The 23892-nt window shown below is 37.5% G+C and overlaps 1 protein-coding gene across 4 annotated transcripts; it reads right to left on the reverse strand.

The window, feature by feature from the left end:
- Nucleotides 1-1153: 1153 nt before the first annotated feature.
- Nucleotides 1154-22308, reverse strand: LOC107562654 (KAT8 regulatory NSL complex subunit 3). Of its 4 annotated transcripts, none has more exons than XM_016247332.1 (20): nucleotides 22095-22308; nucleotides 20999-21247; nucleotides 19760-19930; nucleotides 19551-19641; nucleotides 15800-15985; nucleotides 15560-15691; nucleotides 14140-14256; nucleotides 13824-13922; nucleotides 11657-11728; nucleotides 11493-11567; nucleotides 11213-11370; nucleotides 11059-11122; nucleotides 10672-10860; nucleotides 9356-9512; nucleotides 7812-7889; nucleotides 5972-6151; nucleotides 5075-5162; nucleotides 4377-4504; nucleotides 2038-2126; nucleotides 1154-1939 (listed from the first exon to the last, which is right to left on the reverse strand). In XM_016247332.1, exons 2-20 carry the CDS (start codon nucleotides 21211-21213, stop codon nucleotides 1673-1675), a joined length of 2556 nt encoding a protein of 851 aa, XP_016102818.1. In that variant the 5' UTR covers nucleotides 21214-21247; nucleotides 22095-22308; the 3' UTR covers nucleotides 1154-1672. The 4 variants fall into 4 exon arrangements, with proteins under 4 accessions (XP_016102818.1, XP_016102816.1, XP_016102819.1 ...); XM_016247330.1 differs by having other exon boundaries at nucleotides 20999-21284; XM_016247333.1 differs by lacking the exon at nucleotides 7812-7889 and having other exon boundaries at nucleotides 20999-21284.
- Nucleotides 22309-23892: the final 1584 nt, after the last annotated feature.

A 23892-nucleotide genomic window follows, 5' to 3' on the forward strand; every position in this document is an offset into this window, starting at 1 on the left:
ACACCTGTGAGGTGGATGGATTATCTCGGCAAAGGAGAAGTTCTCACTAACACAGATTTAGACAGATTTGTGAACAATATTTGAGAGAAATAGGCCTTTTGTGTACATAGAAAAAGTCTCAGATCTTTGAGTTCAACTCATGAAAAATGGGGGCAAAAACAAAAGTGTTGCGTTTATAATTTTGTTCAGTGTAGTAAAGACTTTCTACTTCGAGGACCTTGATAGAAATGTAGTGGAGTGAAAAGTACGATATTTGTCTTTCAGATGTAGTGAAGTTAAAGTCAAACGTTTCTAGAAAAAATAATACTCAAGTACAGATACTTAAAAAGTACAATAATCAAGTAAATGTACTTTGTTACTGTCCACCTCTGCTTTTGTCTCATTAAGTACTAATTGCAACAGCCTGCTATCAGTCTAAACACTGAGCCAAAGCCAAAAGTTCAATAATAGCCTTTTTAAAATGACCTAACAATAATTAAAAATGTTAAAAAGTTCAGCTCCAAAAGTTTTAGCTCCACCAATATTGAAAGACTTACGAATCTCTGCTGATTTAATTATGTTAAAGCATTTAGTCCATCACATTTCAGCATTTGATCAAAAGATGGTACCACAGAGTATTTTACAGTGGGTTTTTTTTCTCCATGTTGTGTATAATAGATTTTGTAGACAAAAATCAAAGGTCACATACAAATGTCTGTAGGTTTGTGGGATGTGACTGCATTGTGATGAGGTGTCAGCTGGGGGGCGCCAAAAATCCTGCTGCATAATGAGTGCATGAAAAGCAACACCAGTGTACTATACAGTATACTGCATACTGCCTACTATTATATACTACATACAGGGTACTATCACTATTAAAAATATGCAGTATACTATGTATAGGCTATAATAATGCTGTCCATCTAAATGCCATTTAGTTTTCATTGTGAATCATTAAAATGTCTTAAATCTTGTCAATCAGGTACATCACTAGCTGTTCAGATTTCTGCTTATTGCACACACAGTATACACTGCTTAATAGGGCTGAGCTTTTAACACAAATTTCACGATTCGATTTGGTTCTCATTCACAAGCTTGCGATTCGATTTGATTCAAAATCTATTATTTTGGATATATATCAGGTACAGTACATGCCAAATTTTCAAGGAAAAAATGGTTTGCTGTTGGGGATTTAATGAATGTCTTTGTGAGTAGAGCAAGCCTTATGATTTACAAACTCCTTATCCAACAAAAACAGGTAAACAAATAACAAAAACAGAGAACAGAAACAAAATGAAAACAGAAAAATGGAACAAACACAACAGCGAGGTGGTCACACTAAGCATGAATGTTCGGGAATTGATCATGACTGTTATTTTTACAGCACTGCCATATAAATATTCTGGTCCTCTGGACATAACAGCAGTTTGAGTTAAAGGTCAACCCCTATGGCACTAAAATGAACAACTTGTGTAAAAGTACATTAGTTCGCAAGCTGAAAAATTCTTCAACGGAATCAGCCCGATATTGTAGAAGAACACTTAATAAAGCTCTTTACATGCATTAAAAAAAAAAAGTTTATGGTACATATTTACATGCTCAGCTGGATGTTTATTGATCTGTCAGAACGTTTATCAGCTTAGATGCTTCTCATGGACTCGACCTTTGACCTTACAGCTACTCTAGTCCCTACTCATCGCGGACGCCTCTGTTTGGATCGCTGTGTCATCAGCGGCGACGAGGACGTACCCGTGCTCTGACTGGAGACATGGGCCAGTCCTGGCAGACTATGGGCTAGTTTGGCCAGGCCGCCGTTGGTGAGGAGATGGTGGATAGTTGTGGTTTTGGTCATCCCGGATCCTGTCGACACGACCGGCACCGCCCGCACTAGTGTGCCGCTGCCACCCGGGCTGAGCGAGCTCAACACCTGCCCCTGACACTGGGACTTCGCTCCGCACACCTGAACACCACCACACACAGACAGGAGCGGTTCAGTGGGAATTATACATCAGGTTTATTATAAAGGAAGCAATAGAGATATTAGAGATGGGCCGGCACCTGTGTGGTGGAGGGGACGCCTGGTGATTTAGTGTTGATCTCCTGCAGACTGAGGCTGAGGCCCTGCAGCAGACTACTGGCAGAAGGAGCTAAACACACACAAAGAGTCAGAGAGGAATCTTTGAATTTTTGGCCTATATTATTGTTTGCTGTGTATCACAATAATCCGTCGTGTCATTGCGGTCATGTTTAGACGTACCGCTGTATCAGTGCCCTTATTTGCACATATGAAGAAGACATGATAATGTGTGCATACACGGTGCTAGTTCATGTTTAGAGCACGAGAGAATATGAAATATGTTCACAAAAACTTAAAACACGCTTGCTCCAGTCCAGATATGAACTACGAACCATGCAGCGAGTGTTGTTAAACTCATCACGGCGTTCAGAGCAGAAACGGCTCTCTCATGCGCGCTCCACATGTGGTTACATATTAAATATGTGTCATGTTAACCTGAAAGCGCACAAGCTCTTTCATAAGATTTGAATTCTCCGCTGTAAGACGACCTCATGCGTAACAGCGCATGACGGGATCGTAAGAGTACATTCTCAAGAATAATTCTGAGAAAAGCTCAGAAAACTGATGACTTAGATTTGTGCTCTCCAGCCACGGCAGCCGATCACCACTCCATATACGTGACTTTTTGAACTGGAAGAACGAAATGGCTCCAAAAAATAAAAAAAATCACGCACTTTTCCATTAATAATAGACAAAATGAGTGCTATTGTTGTTTTAACTGATGTGCAACCTGTACATACTGTATGCTAACATCTCAAAAACTGTGTTTTAGGGTTTCATGACCCTTACTCCACATTAAACAGCGCCAAAATGGCATTTATTGTTTGAATACTGCAATACAATGAAAATAATATTCATCGTATAGAAGAATAGATATCGTTCCGTAAAAAATAAAAAATTGATTAATATCGAGATATCGATATTTTTTACCCAGCCCTACTGCTTAACATTAAAAACTACAGAATATCAGCATACTGTATACAGTCTACACTTACTACTGCATTTGACCAAACAACTATGGATTAATTATCCATAATTTGTTTTTTGGTTTTGTTATTTATTCGTATTCGTATGTATTTACATAATTTAAACTGCTGCAAAGAACACATGCATGCAGTTAAGAGATGAAAACAAAGCAGAATAATAATGACACAAATCACTATCGGCCGATAATCACGTTGGGATGATTGATCGGTTACCGATCACTATCGGCCGATAATCACATTGGGATGATTGATCGGCGATCTCTAAAAAGGCTGATCTAAAAAAAAAAAAGATCTCAAGCTGATGACGCTGCCGTGAGAGGTTTGGCACGACATGCAGCGGCACCGTCTCGGTCTCTGTCCGGCGCGGGTGAAATAATTATAATATTTCAATAGCTTATAAAGTAATTTGAAAACCTTGTGTGAGACGTAATTTCACGAACAGCGTGAGTGAATCACCGCGCGCACTCTCTCTGTCTCTCTCAAAATACATGGCTTCAGATCACCACACATCGCGTCTGTCTATAACGAGCTGCACGCTGCACAATTGATACAGGAATTGTCACTTGCACAATCGAGGCAGTTTCACATCGTCACTAAAGTTTATAAATTGCCTTACTTTTAAAAGAGCACTTTTAGATAAACAAGGCAATAATAGATGGCACTCGTGGAGGTAGGAAAACAAAGTTCTTTATGAACTGCAGGATTGCTTGTAATACAGATTTCAATGCAAAAGGACAGGCAGTAGAGCTAACTGTTTCTGTCAATGGTAAGTTTGCGATAACGTAAGGAAAGTAGTTTAAATGTTTTGCCACTTGCTTGAGCAACTTAATATATAAATCTGTAAGTAAAGGCAAAAGTAAAAAGCATTGAATAATGTGTTGCTTATATTTATTGTGTTTAATCATCAAGATTGTATTACTGTACTGTGTAAAAAAAATAATTGCAATGCTGAAAAAGCATTTTCAGTGACAATGTTTGGATTTGAAATCAAAATAATGGATAAATGTTGTGTTTGTGGTAAACAGCCACGGATCAGTAGCGGACTCCTGTGTGAAAGCTGCTTCCCCTCTCACGAGAGTCACCTAAGAGGGGAATTCCCCCTATTTTCAAAAATTTAATTCAGGCCCTGAATAAATGTCTAAAAATCCTGATTGGAGCATTAATATAAATAGTTATAAATGATAAAAAGAAGGCTTTAAAAAGATCGGTATCGGTGATCGGTATCGGCAGATACTGCTTTCTGAGATCGGCCTCAAAAATCCTGATCGGAGCACCCCTACTTTAAACAAAGAGCTTCAGATGACCCTGTTGACAGAAAGTAATGGTGGTGGTACCTTGCGCAGTGGCGGGGGCCTGAGCCTGGACAGGAGAGGAAGAACCCGACATCACACTCCCCTGCAGGCTGTGAAACGGCCCTTCACTGGAACCCAAAGCTCCAGACACGTCTGCCAAACCTCCTGACCTAAAGGAGCACAGGACACCAGCTCAGAATCAAGCCACCATCAACACACACTGATGCTATCTAACAAGAAAAAACTGTTTATTTTAAGGTGTCCTTGTTACAGTGTATTTATACATTTAAGTACAGAGTAATATTAATTAACTACATGTACTTACTATATGATAGGTTAGGTTTAGGGTTACTTGCATGTAATTATGCATAATTAATTGTTATTATAATAGTAAGTACAAGTAACGTGTAACAAGGACACCTTAAAATAAAGTGTTCCCGAAAAAACCTTTGTAGATTTTTTTTTTTCATTTTCTACAAGCTTATACAAACGTTCTATGTATAAGTGGAAACTTACAAAATACAGTGCAGATGCAGGGTCATGGAGTTATGCAAGAGCTGGTACATTATCTGATCCAACATGGCATGACATTCATGCAAATATTGCAATAAAAACAGCGATATAAATCTTACAATTGGGTGATGTAGCAAGATCATCATTACACAATATGCTGCACGATAAATCGAAACGTTTTTTTTTTCCTCTTGTACAATGTACCTGGTGTGAAAAGATAACGGTACCTTTGTGCACTGAGAAGCTCAGACAGCTCTTTGGCCCCTGATACTGTATGGCCCACTGTCAGTCCGAGGGGCTTTCCTGACAAACCCACTGCACAGAAAACACCAATACAAATGTAAACACCTTGAGGTGGCAAGATACAGTCTAAGACACTAATTTTACGTGGGACTACTATGCATTACGTGATTTTACTGAACAAGAACACTAACATTCAAAAGTTTGGGGGCAGTAAGTTTTTCTTTTTAAATTATTACTTTTATTTAGCAAGGATGTATTAAGTTGATCAAAAGTAACAGTAAAGACATTTATAATGTTACAAAAGATTCATATTTTAAATAAATGCTGTTCATTTGAACTTTCTGTTCAAAGAATCCTGAATTAATGTAATAATGGCTTCTGAAAAATGAAGGAGACAACTGTTTTCAACATTGATCATAATCAGAAATGTTTATAATCAGTATATTAGTATGATTTCTGAAGGATTATTTAAATTGTATCATTTCTCAACATTGCGGTTTTTGGTTGTTCTGATTGTCATTTATGATTGTTTTCTTCATTTATGTTTTGTTTGTGCATTTCCATAATATCGATACAGAAAACTAGAAGTTGTAAACAGTGGCGAGACATTCTTTCATAAAGGAGATAAATTGTAGCGCATGTTGTGTGTATCTGATTGACTTCCATAGTATTTTTTCCAGTAAATTATGACAACAACATTTTTGGGTAATCTATCCCTTTAAACTGAACAGCCAACTTTAATCAACTCACAAATCAGATTAACAAAGTTATCAATCTGCCTGAAAACTTCATAAATCTTCATTCCGCCCAAATGCATCAATATGCCGCATATAGTTTAACCAGCGGCTCAGTAGGCTGAATGAGGCTTTCGTTTTCATTACCTTCCTGAGAAGTGGAGCCAGCCGTATTTCCCGCCGCGTCTCCGTGGGAGACGATGGTGACTTTGATCTTGGCTCTTTTAGAGGCTTTGATGGGAGTGGGACTGGGCGTCTGTCTTCTCTTGAGGTGGAGCCTCAGGTCGTCTCGGTCCAAACCCTCCACCTGCTCACTGGGCACCGGCACTGAAACACACGATGCTGAAGAGTTAAGCACCAACAGTCTCCAACAATCTCTCAAGCTCACCGAGCGTTCAGAAGGAGCCAATACAGGTCATATGAAATCCTGCAAAGGTCAGTGGGTACAGATTAAGATGCTTTTAAAACATTCAGACCCAAAGTCATTTTGACATCAGTGTTTGGTTTGTGTGAAAGATGCTTTCAGAACTCCAGTGCACAAGAAGGAAATGAACTCAAGATTGCATAGTTATAGTATTGCAATTTTAGTGTGAAAACTATCTGGCCTTTTTTTTTTTGCAGAAGTGAACCAGTTACAGTATACTGTATTTGTCATTGCTGGTTGCATTGACAGAAATGGCTTTTGACGAGCGTCTTGCACTCCTTGCATTCCTTCCCATGCATTTCTGGCACACAAACACAAATTATGTAGTAAAAACTTCCAAATCTGATAAAACTGATTTGGAGAAATAGCAATGTTTGTGTGAAATGAAACTCGTTTTATATCTACTGTCTTCATTTTACATTTCGGTCAAGAGTTTTCCTTTTGGTGCATCAGTTATTTGTACCACATTTCTGAACTAAAGAACACAATGTGAAAGATCTATGGGTTTAAGTGGATAGAACTGGAATTAAATTTGAGTTTGGACAGTGCAATTGAACTAAATGTAAATCTTTAAATAAGCACTCAACTGATCTGAACTTTTTGTTGGCCGATGCTGATATCTGGCCGATGTCACAATATTTAATTTAAAGATAATAAATTACACATGCATCATTTCTGCAATTAAATTCATATAAATTCATACATTTACTAATAATTAGCTGTATTTAAACTTTATACAAAAACTTCTATTAATCGTTTATTACACAAAAATACAAGTTATTATAAACATGAATAAATTGGAAATAAAGACTATAACCATTAATGTACTCGGTCTGTGTGCACTAGCCAGGTGACATTTTACATACAGCACACAGTGAATATGACACAGAGGCAACTATATAAGTGCAGCACAGATTTAAACCAAGGATTTAATGTTGCTTGCTTATGCATGTCTAATGACTTTCCTGTCCGCATCTAATTCACACAGGATCCTTTGCATGGATGGACCATCACACATATATTTTATGCAGGTTGCAATGCACACTAGAAGATCTAACAGCTGGATTTGCAGAAGTTTGCTATTGTTTTTTAGATATTCAAAGACTTAAGAATGGCGACAGTATATGAAAAAGCATTATAGTGTATTGATTTCAATTATTAGACAGATCTGTTAAACAAAGACATTAATGAAGGCAGAGAATCCTACTTCTGACTCTTATCAGAAAAACAATTTGGCCGATGCCAATAATTAAAAAAAAAAAAATATATATATATATAGGCCTAGGCGATTTATCAGTCAAATCCTACTTTAAATGTGCTTAAGGGTCAAAAGCCAAACAATGCACCTGTTAGGGAAAATAACAACAAACTATGACTAGAGGGGTTTTTTATTATGCATTTAAGCATTCACTATTGTTAGTCCCTTTAGCAAACACAAGCTGGTGAAACAGTAAAAGGGACATATGTGACACAGACATGACAGACAACCTTTAGTAAAGAAGGACAGACAAATGGGGCAGACTGATGGAAGACAGAAGGAAAAAGAGAGGGAGAGATACTCACCAAAGAGACATGAAGGGCTGCCAGGAGGAATGCTTTTCCTCACCAGCATATTATGTTTCATAAAAGCAGCAAACTGAGCTGTAGCGAACGGAAGACAAAGATGGAGAGAGTGAAGAAGGAAAGCAGAGGGGATAGAAAAGACAGGAATCGCACACAACATTACTGCTTGATGGGATCTGAGACTCTCCTCAATATAGGGAGGATGTGACTGTAAATCCCAGAGGGTTAACGTTAGCTTTTCAACTGTAAACTGCGTAGCCCTTGTCATTTAACATGCACAGGCATCAGCAGAACAGATCAGGCTTAACATGACTCAGATACACACAGGTAGGGGTGTGCGATATTGACAAAAAATTTATATCTCGATATTTTCTGGGATTTTATCGATAACGATAATTAGACAGTATTTTGCTGAGTGTGTTATTGTGCTGGTACCTTAAGGACTGCCGAAGACAGCTGACTCCTAATGTTTTTAATATTCTTCATATTCTGGTGGTCAGTTCACACTGATAGAAATTAATCTTTTCCAATAAATTTAAACTGATTTTTGCATTTTATGGGCATTTTTACCTTTATAAAGCCATTTTTTCTAAAAGTGTCCATTATCTTTTGAGTCAAATTCGTACATTTAATCAGGGAATTAGAGTAATAAGACATTTGGGCTGTTATCAGAAGCTGCATCTGAAGTGGCATTTAGATGTATTTACACACGTGTATTTTGTTTAATGCAAGACATGAATGCATTTAACCTGCAATTGCAAATGCATAAATAATGTTTTGATATATTAAACATAAAACGTTGAATACTGATATTTGAAATGATTTAAAACATGAAAAAAAGAAAAGAGACACAAAACAGCACTGTGGCTGTATTCGGAATGATTTTTGTTGGTGAAATAGAGCAAAAACAAGCAATATGGTGTCTAAAACGTAAGTCTCTTAATTAACTTATTGTTTATTGAATTCAATGTCACATTTGTAATCATGGTAATTTTTGGAGAACAACGGCACTCTTCGTGTGAAATTGAATAACTATATGAAGTGGTATAATTATATACATTTTCTGCCATCATGTCTTGAATTTGTGATCATTCTAAATGCATTTTAATAGACTGAATCATGCAGTGAAAGAACGCACTCTAAATGCACACACGCACTAGTCTAGACTTCTCATAATGTATGCGTGCGCTCTGTAGGGATGTTTTGAATGGTTTTTGCAAAATACTCGATAATGTCAAATTGCACATCGTTAAAACAACAATTACGATATCATCACAGACGATATATATCGCACACCCCTACACACAGGATACACTTTTGCATTCAAAAACAAAAACAGAACTAAAAGCCAGGGACGAGAGACACATTACTACCGGTTTTGTTACCAGCGATGCATAAAATTGGTTGCCAGTCATATATTTTGTGCATTTATGTCTCACCAGGCAAAAACAGCCTTAGCACAACAAATAACAGCACCGACAAAAGCGCGTCCTGTGTGTATGCGGTGTAGAGGGTTCTGGGGCTCAATCTGTGCATTTACACACCTTGCGCTTGTTTGTGTGTGAGCACAGTTCCTGAGCGCTGCATGTGGGTCTTCAGCAGCTGTGTGGCAGTAATGAGACTGGATTTCTGAGCTGGAGAAAGTCCGACCATCTTGGGTTTGGGACTGGCTGTAGGACTGCTGCAGACACTGGACATATCCTGAAAGGGAAACATTATTGCAGAGGTCTGAATTACTTCACATGATTCATTGCCTCTTTATATGAACTAAAACTACATGTTCTGATTGGTTTTAGGAATGTTACTATGTGGTTACTAGAGTTTTTAGGGCCCTATGAATTCCGTGGTGTGGAAAAAGCGTAAAGAAACACGGAATTCCTAAAAATGGAATTTACAGTATACCACAGAGTTTGGCAAATTTTGAATGAATAAATTAAAAGTAGAGCTTTACACTCAAATTAAAATAAATAATAATCTAATAATCATCACCACCTTTTTTTTAAAGGAATAATCACAATTTTTCTTCAATGTTTTAATTTAAAGAGTAAATCTCTGTTTTGCAGCACTTTGCCAAAAAAATAAAAGATTTGTATTTGATTACATGTTGAAATATTGCTAATGCGTTATGTCTTCATTTGCCCACCGTCTATGATAATACATGTTTTAAATCATAAATCCAGAAAACAAGTGTACTTTATTAATATTGTGTGTATATATATATAATTGTACAAGTTTTATTATTTCAATTAATCAGACATTCTTTTTGATTACCACAATTTATTTTAACCATTAAAATAGAATCCAGAAAAAGTACAGAAAAAATTAAATAAAACATAATTTGGGAAAAATAAAACCGAATAGAAGTTTTCTACGTAGATGAGGATAAAGCTGACAAAGCTTACACATATCTCCTGGTGTATCCAACATTTGTGTTACATCATCATCCAACAGTACATCATCTGAAAGCTGAATAAATAAGCTTTCCATTGATGTGTGGTTTGTTAGAATCGGACAATATTTGGCCGAGATACAACTAATTAAAAATCTGGAATCTGAGGGTGCAAAAAAATAAAAATACTGAGAAAATCACCTTTAAAGTTGTCCAAATGTAGTTCTTAGCAATGCATATTACTAATCAAAAATTAAGTTTTAATATATTTATGGTAGGAAATTTACTAAATATCTTCATGTAACATTTACTTATATCCTAATGATTTCTTTGTTTTTTGAACATTAAAGTACGTCAACATATTCTGTTACACCAAATACACAAAATAATGATCTTTAAAATAGCATCATATGACCCCTTTAAGACTGGTTTTGTGCTCCAGGGTCACATTTGTTTTCAAAATCTTCTCACCTCAGATCCAGATGGGGAGATGGGTACCCTCACGGCAGGTGAAGAGGGTCGTGACCTCTCAAGCTCAAAGGGCAGCTCACGACGAGGTTTCTTCTTCTTCTCTGCATCCAAATCTCGAGTCTCACCAGAGCCATGGCCATGGCTCTCAGTACGGGTCAAAACTCCTGTCAGAAAATCAACTATCTCATCCTGAAAACAAAGGGGAAAAAAGTCTGTGGCTAAACACTATAGAGGGGACACAAGACCGAGCAGTCAGCTTTCCCTAAAATTAGACTTTAGCTCGTTCTGACCTTTAGTTTCACCCTGAATGACATGTGAAATCAAGCTTAACTGATTTGAATACTATGCTTATTAATTTTGTGGGGAAGAGAAGTGAGAAGTACTGACTTGAATGCAGCGATCCACCATGGTCTGGGTCAGGCCTTCTGTCTTCATCTTAGTGGAGTTGATCCTGTAAACAAAGCCGAATGCTTTCAACCAGTCTATACAGAGTGCTTCCCCAGAAACACACACGTGAATGTCTGAAGACACGAACACAAACCTCAAGTTGTCGTCTGACCCTCCAACAACTACCATGCTGTTATCAGCCTGAATCTTCTCCCTGAACTCCTCCATGTTCTCAGGACTGCACTGAAGTGCGTTCTGACCGACCACAAACAGCACTGGAGTCTTCATGTCCAATAGCGGATCATCAACATCCTGACAAACACAGTCCAAACATTATACTTCAGCCAGCAATCTTTAAAGCATCTGCTAAATGTTCTCATGCTGCTCATCATGGCAAAGAGCAGGGAGAAACTATGAACTGTGTTTCCTCTTACCCCTCGTGACCCATTGACAGTTTGGAGGGGGAAACCCAAACACACAACAGCAGTCACATACTCCATAAGGGACACCTGGACACAAACACAGACATCTATAAATTCATCAGTTTACAGCCGATCATAGACGACAATGCAGAAAACTAATGTTGAGAGAGACTTACATGACAAGAGATCAATGACCCCACATTCCAGCCCACCAAGATGATCGGCTTGTGAGGAAAGTGACTGTGAACCTAGAGCAAAAGAACACAATTATCTTTAAACATACTTCATGTTTAGTTTTATTCCCATCACCAAATATTATTTTTTGGCACGAACATGATAATTTAAAATGACATACAATGACAGATCATTTAAAAAAAAAAAAAAAAATGTTTTGTCAACTTATTAAAAGCAGGACATTTTAGTAAAATATATCATTTATAAACAAATTAAGCATTTTAAAAATAAACAATTCAACAGCTTCATATAAATTATATCCAGTATTCAGCTGCGTACATTTTTTTCCCATACTTTACAAACTGTGGCTTGTTATTATTTTCTGTGGAATTCTAGACCAATTCCACAAATAAGTGCTCTCTATAAATGTATTTGTACATATAAGAATATGCCTTTAATTTCTTATAATTACTAGAGAATCACAAATTGATAAAATAAATTTAGGACATCTAGATGGACAAGAACAGCATTTATCTGACGTGATCAGCGAAGGAAAAAAAAAAAAGAAGAAGAAAAACCATGTAAATTCTTATACAATAATAATAATAATAATAATAATATATTTCAGAAAACAACAGTAAAATTACAATACTAATATTTATGTCTTAAAGGTGCACTAAGCGATTTTTGAAAAACCCTTTTGGCCACATTGTCGGACCGAGTCCCAAAACACTCGCAGCCAATCAGCAGTAAGGGGCAAGTCTAGTAATGACAGGGAGAAGAGAGCGCTCAGTGAGTAAACAGGACGGATATTAGCAGATCGACTATAGATAGCGAGAGATCGCTGATAATAAAAAATAAAAGAGGAAAATTTCAAAGGAACAAAACATTAAAAAGGAGGGTTACGATCAGGCAAGAGGTAGGACCCGAGTAAATATTGGAGCATCTTTCCAGCGGTGGAGAAACTCAAGGAGCGTGAAGGCCTGGAATCGGATGCCGAGGTTGCTTTGCTTTCAAAAGTTTATGTGCAGACCTTAAAGCTTTCCTTCTGTTGATGATAAATTTGGGAAGATGGTTGGCACGTGCTGCATTTTCAACCCAAACTCACAGCACTTGTAGAGCAGCATTTTCTGTGAAGCGCTCCAGGACACTGAAAACACTGGATCATGAGCTGCTCACTTGTTACTGAACACAGTACCATGCTGCACTCTGAAACATGCACAGGTTACTGGCCGGATGACACGTATCACTAGGCCTGTCACGATAACAACTTTTTGTTGTGCGATATATTGCCCCAGAAATAATTGCGATAAGCGATATTATTGTCATTTTAAAGATCATTTTATGCCACTGAATATATAATCATAATGTAACAGCATAATAATGCAAGAAGGCCTACACACTTCCAAATGACAACAAACTTTGAATTTTTAAGAATATTTAAATCATGGGAATTAAGTATCAAAATATTAGATACCTTAAAAAAACTGAATAAATAGTAAATAAACATTTTCTAACAAAAAGTAGAAAAAAAGAAAAATACACAAAGAACTTGTATAGAGATTTTTCCATCTACAGATTTTTCCCTGACATTCTTTTCTCTGTAAATTAAGGGTGCACACTATTGCTGAAAAACACAATCACTCAAGGAGTCAGATGTCCGTACGCACAAAGGCACAGATCCCTAAACAAGGCCATATCTGCAGATGAAACTTTTTTTGTAGAAGCATTTTTTTAATTTGTACTAGCAGCACCTCATGACTACACCACGTTATGTACAAGAAGCTGCAAAAGACGCAAGCACAAGTGGAATGTACAAAACATGGTGACATTAATTTTTAAGTAAATATATTGGGCGATATATTGCGTCACCAAAATGTATTGAGGTCATGTACATATATTGCGCGATAAGTCGATATATTGATTATTGCGACAGGCCTACGTATCACTGATTTATATACTCGCCAACACTGGGTTTTTTAACTTTGCTGCCAAGCATGTGTTCATTTTGAACACTGTCTGAGTGCTGTTGAAAAGCTACACGAAGTAACATTGACATGGATCGTACACCTGAGATCAGAAAATACAGAAAAATCACATCGCGGACTTCTATAGTTTTCTGAAAGCGAAAGTGTCATTGGCTAGCTAGAGCTGTGTGTTGTTTTGCACCTCAATGACTTTTCCTCTGACTGTGCCGATCATGTGCTCTACACACTGCGTGATTCCGATGTTGGCTCCACTGCCCACATGAACGTTAATGGGAATGACCTGAATCACCAAAACAGACAGACACAAAACGCAGAATCAGTTTTATTTCAATCAGAAACTGAAAGGACTCTATGAATGCAAGAATAACATTAACACAATATTTTTTATTTACAAATGATGTTAATCTCAATGAAACCAAGCCTACATCTGAAATTATGATGGAGAACACAACATCGAAGTGTTTGAGACAGCTGTATTTGCCTGTGATTTTGCATACCTTCCCTAAACAGGAGAGCTGAGACTGCCAGAATCTCATTCGTCGGGAGGTAGAGAAGGTGGGGTTTGTTGGTCCTGAAGGGGCTATCAGGATCAGGGGGGATCCAGGAAGTTTACTCTGAAATAATAAACATGAGCACACAAATCAGATTCAGACAGCAATCAAGACATCCATCAGGAGTATAGCAGACATTTCCTGTTAAAGACTTTTATATTACATAAATACTACCACAAACAAATATCTCCCATTCTCAATAACCCTGTAAAGCCTGACAAGGGGGTCTGAATACTTTCCGTACCCACTGTATATATATTTTTATTGAAGTTTATTGAACCTTCAGACAAAACATTACAAATGAATCTTCAAAACAAATTTGGTGCAGATGCTGGTATTCATACAGCCAAAAAGTGAGATTAAATTCTGATAGCTTGTAATGTGAATCAGTGGGATATAACAGTATAGCAGACCATTTACACCAAATGCATATACAGTTCAGTTGTTACTATATATCTATAACAAAATGTCTTAAGATAATATTTAAATATGTTTAGGTTTATAATCAAAGCGCTGCCATTTTTATTATGGGGTCAAACAAATAATGCAATACAATGATAGTTGAGAGCAGTGTTGTGCAAGTTACTCTGGAAATTTAATTAAAATGGCAGATTACCGATTACTCACCTTTTAAAAATAATCAAGTTCTGATTAATTTATTTCAGAAGTATTTAGTTAAGTTACTTTTTTCTGTACATCAATGAAATTGACATGAAAGAGTACGTTTCATGACGCCTAGCCACAAAATCCCAGCATAAACGCTCCTGATAAAATATGTGTTATTAAAGCATCAACATTCAAAAAACACTGTTATTTTTAACTAAAAGCAAGCATAGGCCGTGCATGGTTTGGAATGGCAGAATGTGAGCAGCGCTTCCTTTATAATCTCTAAAAAGTTGACTCACAAAGCTCTGTTATACCACAATGAATATATGCATAATGAATCGTTCATAATTCGTGTGTTAATGAGAGGATTCGTGAGCACGCAAATTTCAGCACTGCACAAGAACGCCGGCGTTTGAGCGGTGAGTGGATTAAACACCTCTGATTGCTCATTGCGTTCCAGAAATCAACAGATATGTCTGTGATTGGCTACACTGCTCAACGCTGCAAACACGTGTTATAAATAGAAACTGCCTACACTTGCGCCTTTTAATCATTTTTATTTTATATTAGTTGTTCTTGTTGCAATAGATGAATAAAAAAAATTTTGTTTTGAGATATTTTGTAAGTGTTCATCTTGAAATATCACCAACAACATAAGTTACATTTACTTTATAAGAAATAGTTTATATTTCACAGCAAAAAGACACATGACCCATTATTACAATTATATTAAAAGAACAAAATATAGTGCAGTACATACTGGTTTGTTGTGTGATAGTACACCCACAGCAGGGTCCCATGGCCGCTTAAGGAGCAGAGAAAGAGCCTCAGCTCCTGCCGCTCCCGTTTTTACAGAGGATGACAGCAACATCCTGTCGATCAGGGATGGTACCTAAAAGGGTAAATGTGGAGATGTCATAAGAGAAGAATAAAAAAACAGTGTAACCTCTTCCTATGGACTCTACACAAACCGTGGTAATATGATAAGAAGGCATCCCACCTTGCTTTTGAGTGTCTGCAGTACATCAAGGTAAGCGGCCAGCATAGCAAGACTCAAAGACTCCACAAGTGTGCTATGAAGCCACTGAGTCAGCTTTATGTCCCAGTTGATGCTGGCCAGAGCGTGGCGGACCTTACGAGCACATTTATCCACAGCTATTCTGCGTAAGACAGGTTCATTACTGGCCTGTGAAGAGCAGAGACACAGAGTAAGAGAGAGAGCACTTTTGCATTAGAACAACCATCTATCCATCATGATGTTTCCCATTTGGTTTTGTGGCAGGTCTGTTCTGACAGCAGGGATAAATAATGGTAAAAGCAAATAATTCAATTTTAGAAAATAATCATGCATAGCTAAACAAATCGGATTATCAACTTTTAAAAAGGAACAATGCATCTCATATCTTTGTTTGTTGACATCCAACTGATACTGATATTAGTAGCCTCGGGTAGGACTGGGCTATAAACAATCATATTGAGATCGCGATAAAAGTTATGTTGATATCAATGATAAGCTCTGGACATTTTTACTCGATAAGGATTAATCTAACAGTCTATCACACACAGCAGAAATAAACACGACAGCAGCCAGTCGGTGCATGCCACTATAAGGCTGCATGATCTGTGTGCGTCTGTGTGAATCAGTGGCATAGTTTCATCTACTACACAAACATGTGACGCTTGCAGTGTTTTTAGCGTCTGTGTCTCAATATATAAGGAGGTAAACTTATCTCCAGAGCTGCTCTGAGAGTCACATTTATTTGAGAAAAACTACCATCAAACACACACTGAAACAAAGTAAAACTGAAAGATCTGCAAGACAAACAATCAAAATAAAACTTCAGTTTAACTTGAAGAAATTATGACAGAAATATATTACTACTACTGTATACTAAAATGTACTTCTTAAAGTAGTAACAATAATATTTTAAGGACTTTCATACAGCCAAGATATTTTTCATCCAAATTAATTGTCATTTTCATTTGATTACAATTTAAAAGATTGATTCAATTGTTAAAGTTGTAGTAATACATTTAATTAGATACCATTTTGATGATAAAATTGTAATATATCATAAAACAGAATCCAGAAAAAATAAAATGAAAGACACAAGCAAATTGAATGGGGCCCTAAAATAAAAGGTTGCTAGTCTTTGGAGTTCAATAGTGAACAAACAAGTTGCGTTTACATTAATTCTCAAGGTCTAAAAAACATGCAGAAAGTATTTTCTTCTCATTGTGATAAATAGTAATAGTGTATAAAATATATTGTGATCAGGTCATTTTAAATAAATGTGTTTTTTTTTAGCAAATAGAGGTCTAGAGAAGACCAATCTGTGTGTGTGTGTGTATGTATGTATATATATATATATGTATATATATATATATATATATATATATATATATATATGAAAAACAAAAAACATATCAAGTAATTCTATGATATCTTATTTATTTCTTCCCTTCTCCTCTCTTTCCTGTAAACTGTAAATTACCAAACCTAAAGTGCCAAGAAGCAGGATCAGAGAATGAATTTCACCTACAAAAAAGATAAGAAGATCTAATGTGGGATTTCGTATTTTATCAACTCGGGTTGAGCTTTTCTTTTGTTTGAAAAAAAATGAATAAATTACGCACGTCAGGTTTGGGTAAGAAGTGATCAGGTACAGATCTTAGGACTCTTAGAAGACATCTAGTATACAGTCTAGGACCACCATCATTACAGCCAGTGAAAAAATAGTTACAAGCACCTTTAATAATCACAGGGTTTCTACAGACATGAACAAGTTAAATTTAAGACCTTTTTAAAGACCTTTTTAATACCACCTTATATGAAATTTAAGACTTAAACCTGTAATGGAAATACACATTTTATCACATACATAAATGTTATATTTAATGTGTTTAAATTAAAAAGAAAACAAAATATCATTGCTGTAATGATATTACTATGATATACAGTGAACTTTTAATGTAAGCAGACAATATCCCATACAAAATATCTTATACTTTTCAACAGACTTCTCAACTAAACTACCAGTGAGTGGCGGTAAGTCACTTAATGAGCGAGTCACTGAGTCATTCATTCAACTGATTAAGTGTATTATCACGCTGGTATCTTAAGGACGTTCGTGGACAGCTGACTCCTAAAGTTTTTCATATTCTGTGTGGTGGTCAGATATAAATTAATCTTTTCCAATAAGTATAAATAGATGTTTACCTTTTATGAGCATTTTACCTTTATAAAGCCATTTTTTCTATGTGTGCATTATCTTTTGAGTCAAATTCTTAAATTTAATCAGTCAATTAGAATAATAAGACATTTGGGCTGTTACCAAGCCAATGAAATCAGTATCAACAAAATTCATCTTTGCAATCCAGACATAAGCTGCACCTGAAGTGACATTTAGAAGTGTTTACACCAGGGGTGCCCAACCCTGCTCCTGGCGATCGACTGTCCTGCAAAGTTTAGCTCCAACTCTAATCAAAGACACCTGCCTTTAATTTTTAAGTGATCCTGAATACCCTAATTAGTTGCTTCAGGTGTGTTTGATTAGGGTTGGAGCTGAACTTTGCAGGATTTTTGCCAGGAGCAGGGTTGGGCACCCCTGGTTTACACACTGTTTAATGCAGAACATGAATGCATTTAACCTGCAATTACAAATGCATAAATAATGTTTTGATATATTAAACATAAAACGTTGAATACTGATATTTGAAATTATTTAAAAAATGAAGATACTTTAAATATGAAATTAAAACTGCCAGCAGGTGGCAGCAAGTCCCTGTTAATAAGTGAGTCATTGCGACTGAACCGAATCATTTAAACTGTTGATTCATTCGGGAACGAAATGCTGTCATGTTGCTCAGAGACGCAAAACAGTGCTGTTGCTGTGTTTGGAATTATTTTTGTTGGCGAAATAGAGCACAAACAGGCAATGTGGTGTCTAAAATGTAAGTCTCTTAATAAAACTTCTAGTTTATTGCACTGTTGTAAAAAAAAAAATCAATATTACATTTGTATATGGTAATTTTTGGAGAAAAAAAAAGGCACTCTTCCGTGTGAACTTGATTAACTATAAGAAGTGGTATAAATATACACATTTTCTGCCCCCATGTCTTGAATCTGTGATCATTCTGAATGAATTTTAATAGACTGAATCGTGCAGTGAAAGAAGGCACTGTAAATGTGCACGCGCACTAGACTTCACGTAATGCGTGCACTCTGTAGGTGTTTTGAATGTTTTTTTGCGTCGTGAGAATATTGAGCAAAATAGCTCACTTGTCATGGTGTTACTTAACTATATCATGTTATGAATAAACTAAACATTTAGAATTTTTACCTCAGTGTGTTTCCACTCAGTTTCTTCATGTGTGCTGTTTATATCATGTGTTCTGAAGACTCTCACAAAGAGACAAACAGAGTGAGCCTCAGCGCGACCTTGTATTCTGCTAACTTACTGCAATTCTCTCTGATGACGCAGTAACTTACCGCGGGGAAGAAAAAATATTCGGTCTGTCCAATGATTGTAAACAGTCACTAGGTCCGTCAGACTGAAGATATTTTAGTGGTAATGTGACCAAAAGTATTTAAGACCCATCGAATCCAAATTATAAGGCCTTATATTAGGAAAACGTTATTTAAAATATTTTAAGACTTTTTAAGGACCTGCGAACACCCTGTGCAGTAGCTCTTGCATTTAACTGAACAAAACAGAGCTTGTGAGTTAAACCCAGTTTTGAAAACTCACCCCCTCATTGGCCAGTCTGCTGAGTCTTTCTGCCTGCAGTGCTTTCAATACTTTATTGAAGAGCTTGTTCTGAGCCAATGACCAGCCAGCCCTAAAACAGATTGAAGAACAGTTGATCACCAACAGAGCATCTCAGATGTTTGAGAAAACTATATTTTTCTTCTCATACATCTGCAAACTTGTAGTTATCCTACAGCAGCTTTTCTTACTTGTTGATGTGTTCTTCCCAATCATCGGGAGGAAGTGGTCCGTCAGCGATGGTTCGAGCAAACAGAACGTGACGATCACACTCGTTCATCACACTACGGGCTTTCTGATTGTCATAGAGAGGCATTGGCATGGGTGTGACCGTCTCTACGTCAATGGAAATGTCCAAATCACTGTAGCGGATAACATTTTTTCAATTCACAATCATATGCATTTACTTATAAACAGAGCAGCTTCAAAATGTCTTGGGCACAACCTCATTTACCAAAAAATAAAATGATTACATTACGCTTAAAAAAAATAATTGATTGATTCCCAAATTGTTAATGTTTTATGGTTTCATTTGATTACCACTATTTTTGCTAATACATTTATACACAGGCATGTCCCAGAAAATTAAAGCACATCTGATTAAGGTATATTATGGTAAAAAAACGTACTAAATAATTGAAATGATAAAATGTTATGAATTAAAAAAAGAATTAAACCACTGAAATGGAAAAATTAAAATGGAAAACACAGAATTTGGGGAAAATGATACAGAAATGATAATGAAAAAAATACAACAGCAAAATATAAGGGTCAAAAAATGTAACGTGTTAAAATTCAAATAAATTATTGTTAAATTGTACACGTTTCATGATTTCAATTAGACTTGATTACTAAAAATGTATTTGCCAAAAAAATAAATTAAAACAAGCAAGCGGAATTCATTACGGAATCCATAGGGCCCTAAATAAAATAAATTAAAATGGAAAACACAGAATTTGGGGAAAATGATACAGAAATGATAATGAAAAAAATACAACAGCAAAATATAAGGGTCAAAAAATGTAACGTGTTAAAATTCAAATAAATTATTGTTAAATTGTACACGTTTCATGATTTCAATTAGACTTGATTACTAAAAATGTATTTGCCAAAAAAAATAAATTAAAACAAGCAAGCGGAATTCATTACGGAATCCATAGGGCCCTAAATAAAATCATCTAAATAATGAACAGCTGACGTCACAGCTGCAAACCAGTGATGTGTCATTTGTTTCAGGCAGTCTGAACACAAGCAGACAGCGCTAGTGCGCTACACTATTATCAGACACATGTGAGCTCCAGGAGAAATGATTTGAGATGCTAACTTGCACTTGATAACTTGTGATCAGATCACCCAAAACGGGTGTCAATTCCAAGTGTTAGCCAGGCAAAATATCTCCCGCCTCTGATTATCCAGAACTCTTCACTCACACAGAAGGCTCCGGCTGCCGCCGCGGGGTGACGAACAGCATGCGGGTGGGCCGCGCGCTGCTGGCATCCGGGTGGGCGTTCCAGGGTTTGGCATAGCTGTGGTCAAGAAACACGAGGTCCAACTCTCGCTCATGAACCGACAGCTGGAAGAGCAGGGACGTCCCCATCCTTCGAGCCGACGTCTGGAAGTCTCTCTCTCCTCCAGGACGGAACATGGTCCTCGGGCCCCACACGGAGGCTCTGCGGCTCCTGCAAAAATGGGACGCTTGCACCGTAAACATCAACCCTGCAATGAAACAATCCCTCAGTATCAAGCATCCCGCTAAATGAAACCTTTCTATTGAAACTTACATATATTTCTGTTTAAATATTTGTAACGATGAAGCTGCAATGTAATAAATGTAATATCAAATTACGTGCTACATTTATAATCAGGTACTTTTACATATGCTTTGGTATGTTCGTCCAAAAACAACTGTTATTTCTACTTGAGTAAAGTGCTAAATTATTGAGATCTTTGTTATGATCTTACTGGCATTTGTTGTTATTTTTTTATGAGTGGTGGCTAATGCTAACTTACCACAGATTTAATGTAGCAACAATAGTGGAAACAACAGAGTTACCATGGCACATTTTGAGGGGGTCCCTGCTTTTAAAACCCAAGAACGTGTTGTAAGCCTCACAAGCACAGATGTTAACCAAGAAATACTGCTAGAGTAGCTACTGAAGCACAACATACGGAGGTTACGCTTAGCTTCGTTAAATTGTATTTTAATGTAATAGTTTCTGTGTGACCCGGGGAGTGGCGCGAGGCTGCAGTGACACACACACACACACACACACACACTCACACACTCACACTCACACACACACACACACACACACACACACACACACACACACACACACACACACACACACACACACACCAACTGAGCTTTTAAATCACAATAAATTACCTTAAATATTCCCTGTATTGCTTGATCTATGAAGCAACACGTAGAAAGCCGGAAATGTTTAGGTGTGGTTATTACAGTGCTATAATATGGTCTGGCAGGCTGTTAGCTCGGAGGCTAACTCCTTTCACAATACTCACGGTCCAGTATCAGGCTCCTTTCATGTCATTTCGGTCCAAAGAACGGTCTTCTGAATAATGTAGATAATACTGATGAAATCGGGTTCATACGAGGAGAAACCAATAAGCGCCGACAGAATAATATCCACTATAATGAAGGTTCAGCTATGGGCCGACTGCCTTTTGTTTTACTACCGCGCCACAGCGGCTCAACGGAAAACCCGGACTGGAGTATGTTCCGCGTCTGCGGAGCTGTTTGGGGCTGAGAGAAACCCGGACTGGAGTATGTTCCGCGTCTGCGGAGCTGTTTGGGGCTGAGAGAAACCCGGACTGGAGTATGTTCCGCGTCTGCGGAGCTGTTTGGGGCTGAGAGAAACCCGGACTGGAGTATGTTCCGCGTCTGCGGAGCTGTTTGGGGCTGAGAGAAACCCGGACTGGAGTTCACAAACAGAATCAGGACGGGCTTTATTGGCAAGTGTGTCTTGGTGTCGGGAGCTTCCAGTGCAGAAAGTACAGACATAGTGCAGACATACATATCATTTAAGGTAATAAAATGAAATAAAACACAAATTAACTATTATTAACACTAATAAGAAAGAGAATAGATAATAAATAAATAAAATAATATAAAATATAAAGAAAATTAAAATAGTGATTGTGCGTATGTGCTATTTACAGATGAAAAGTTTTGAGAAGTTATTTACAGATGTACAGTCTGAGATGTGTTATGTATTGTTTAGGTCTGTGTCCAAACTCGGTCCTGGAGGGCCACTGTCCTGTAGAGTTTAGCTCCAACTTGCCTCAGCACACCTGCCTGAAAGTTCCTAGTATGCTAGTAAGACCTTGATTAGCTGGTTCAGGTGTGTTTAATTGGAGTTGGCACTAAACTCTACAGGACAGTGGCCCTCCAGGAGCAGGATTGGACACCCCTGATTTAGGTGGAACATGGCCTGAGGGAAAAAGCTGTTCTTGTGTCTGGCTGTTCTGGTGCTCAGTGCTCTATAGCGCCGGACAGAGGGCAACAGTGCAAATAGAAAGTGGGCTAAATAGTCTCCTGATGTTTGATTTGGTAGCTGAGCCAAACCCAACAGTTTTGAACACAGGACACTCACTGACGGTCGAGTAGAACTGTTTCAGCAGCTCCTGTGGCAGGTTGAACTTCCTCATGCTGGCGAAGGAAGTACAACCTCTGCTGGGCCTTTTTTTACAATAGAGTAATTGTGAATGTCTCACTTCAGGTCCTGAGAGATGGTGGTGCCCAGGAACTTGAATGAATACTGCAGCCACAGTGCTGTTCATGATGGTGAGTGGGGGGAGAGCAGGGGGGTTCCTCCTGAAGTCCACTATCATCTCCAAAGTTTTGATAGTGATGAGCTCCAGGTTGTTAAGACTGCACCAGCCAGCCAGTTGCTCAACCTCACTTCTATAGTCTCGTCACCATCCTGGATGACTGTGTCATCAGCAAACTTCAGAAGTTTGACAGAGGCATCTTTAGAGGTGAAGTCATCAGGGAGAAGAGTAGTGGGGAGAGCACACATCCCTGAGGGGCGCCAGTGCTGATGGTGAAAGTCCTGGATGTGAGTTTCCCTGGCCATTAGTTTACCAGTCATTATTATCCCGGTACTACACTTAAGAATTCTGCTTTGTTATGGTATTCTTCATACTACTTGTCACGAATCCGGTCCATGAACTTCCGTCGGCTAACCATCAGAGGTCACCCTTCCCCTTTTTCATTGACTCTCGCACTCACACTGTTGCAAATCATCCCGGACTACATATCCCATCATTCATTGCACTGATTGCACAGCTGGTTCACTAA

Source organism: Sinocyclocheilus grahami, unplaced genomic scaffold (assembly GCF_001515645.1).
Source record: "Sinocyclocheilus grahami isolate Dianchi unplaced genomic scaffold, SAMN03320097.WGS_v1.1 scaffold831.1, whole genome shotgun sequence".
In the NCBI taxonomy this organism is placed as follows: domain Eukaryota; kingdom Metazoa; phylum Chordata; class Actinopteri; order Cypriniformes; family Cyprinidae; genus Sinocyclocheilus; species Sinocyclocheilus grahami.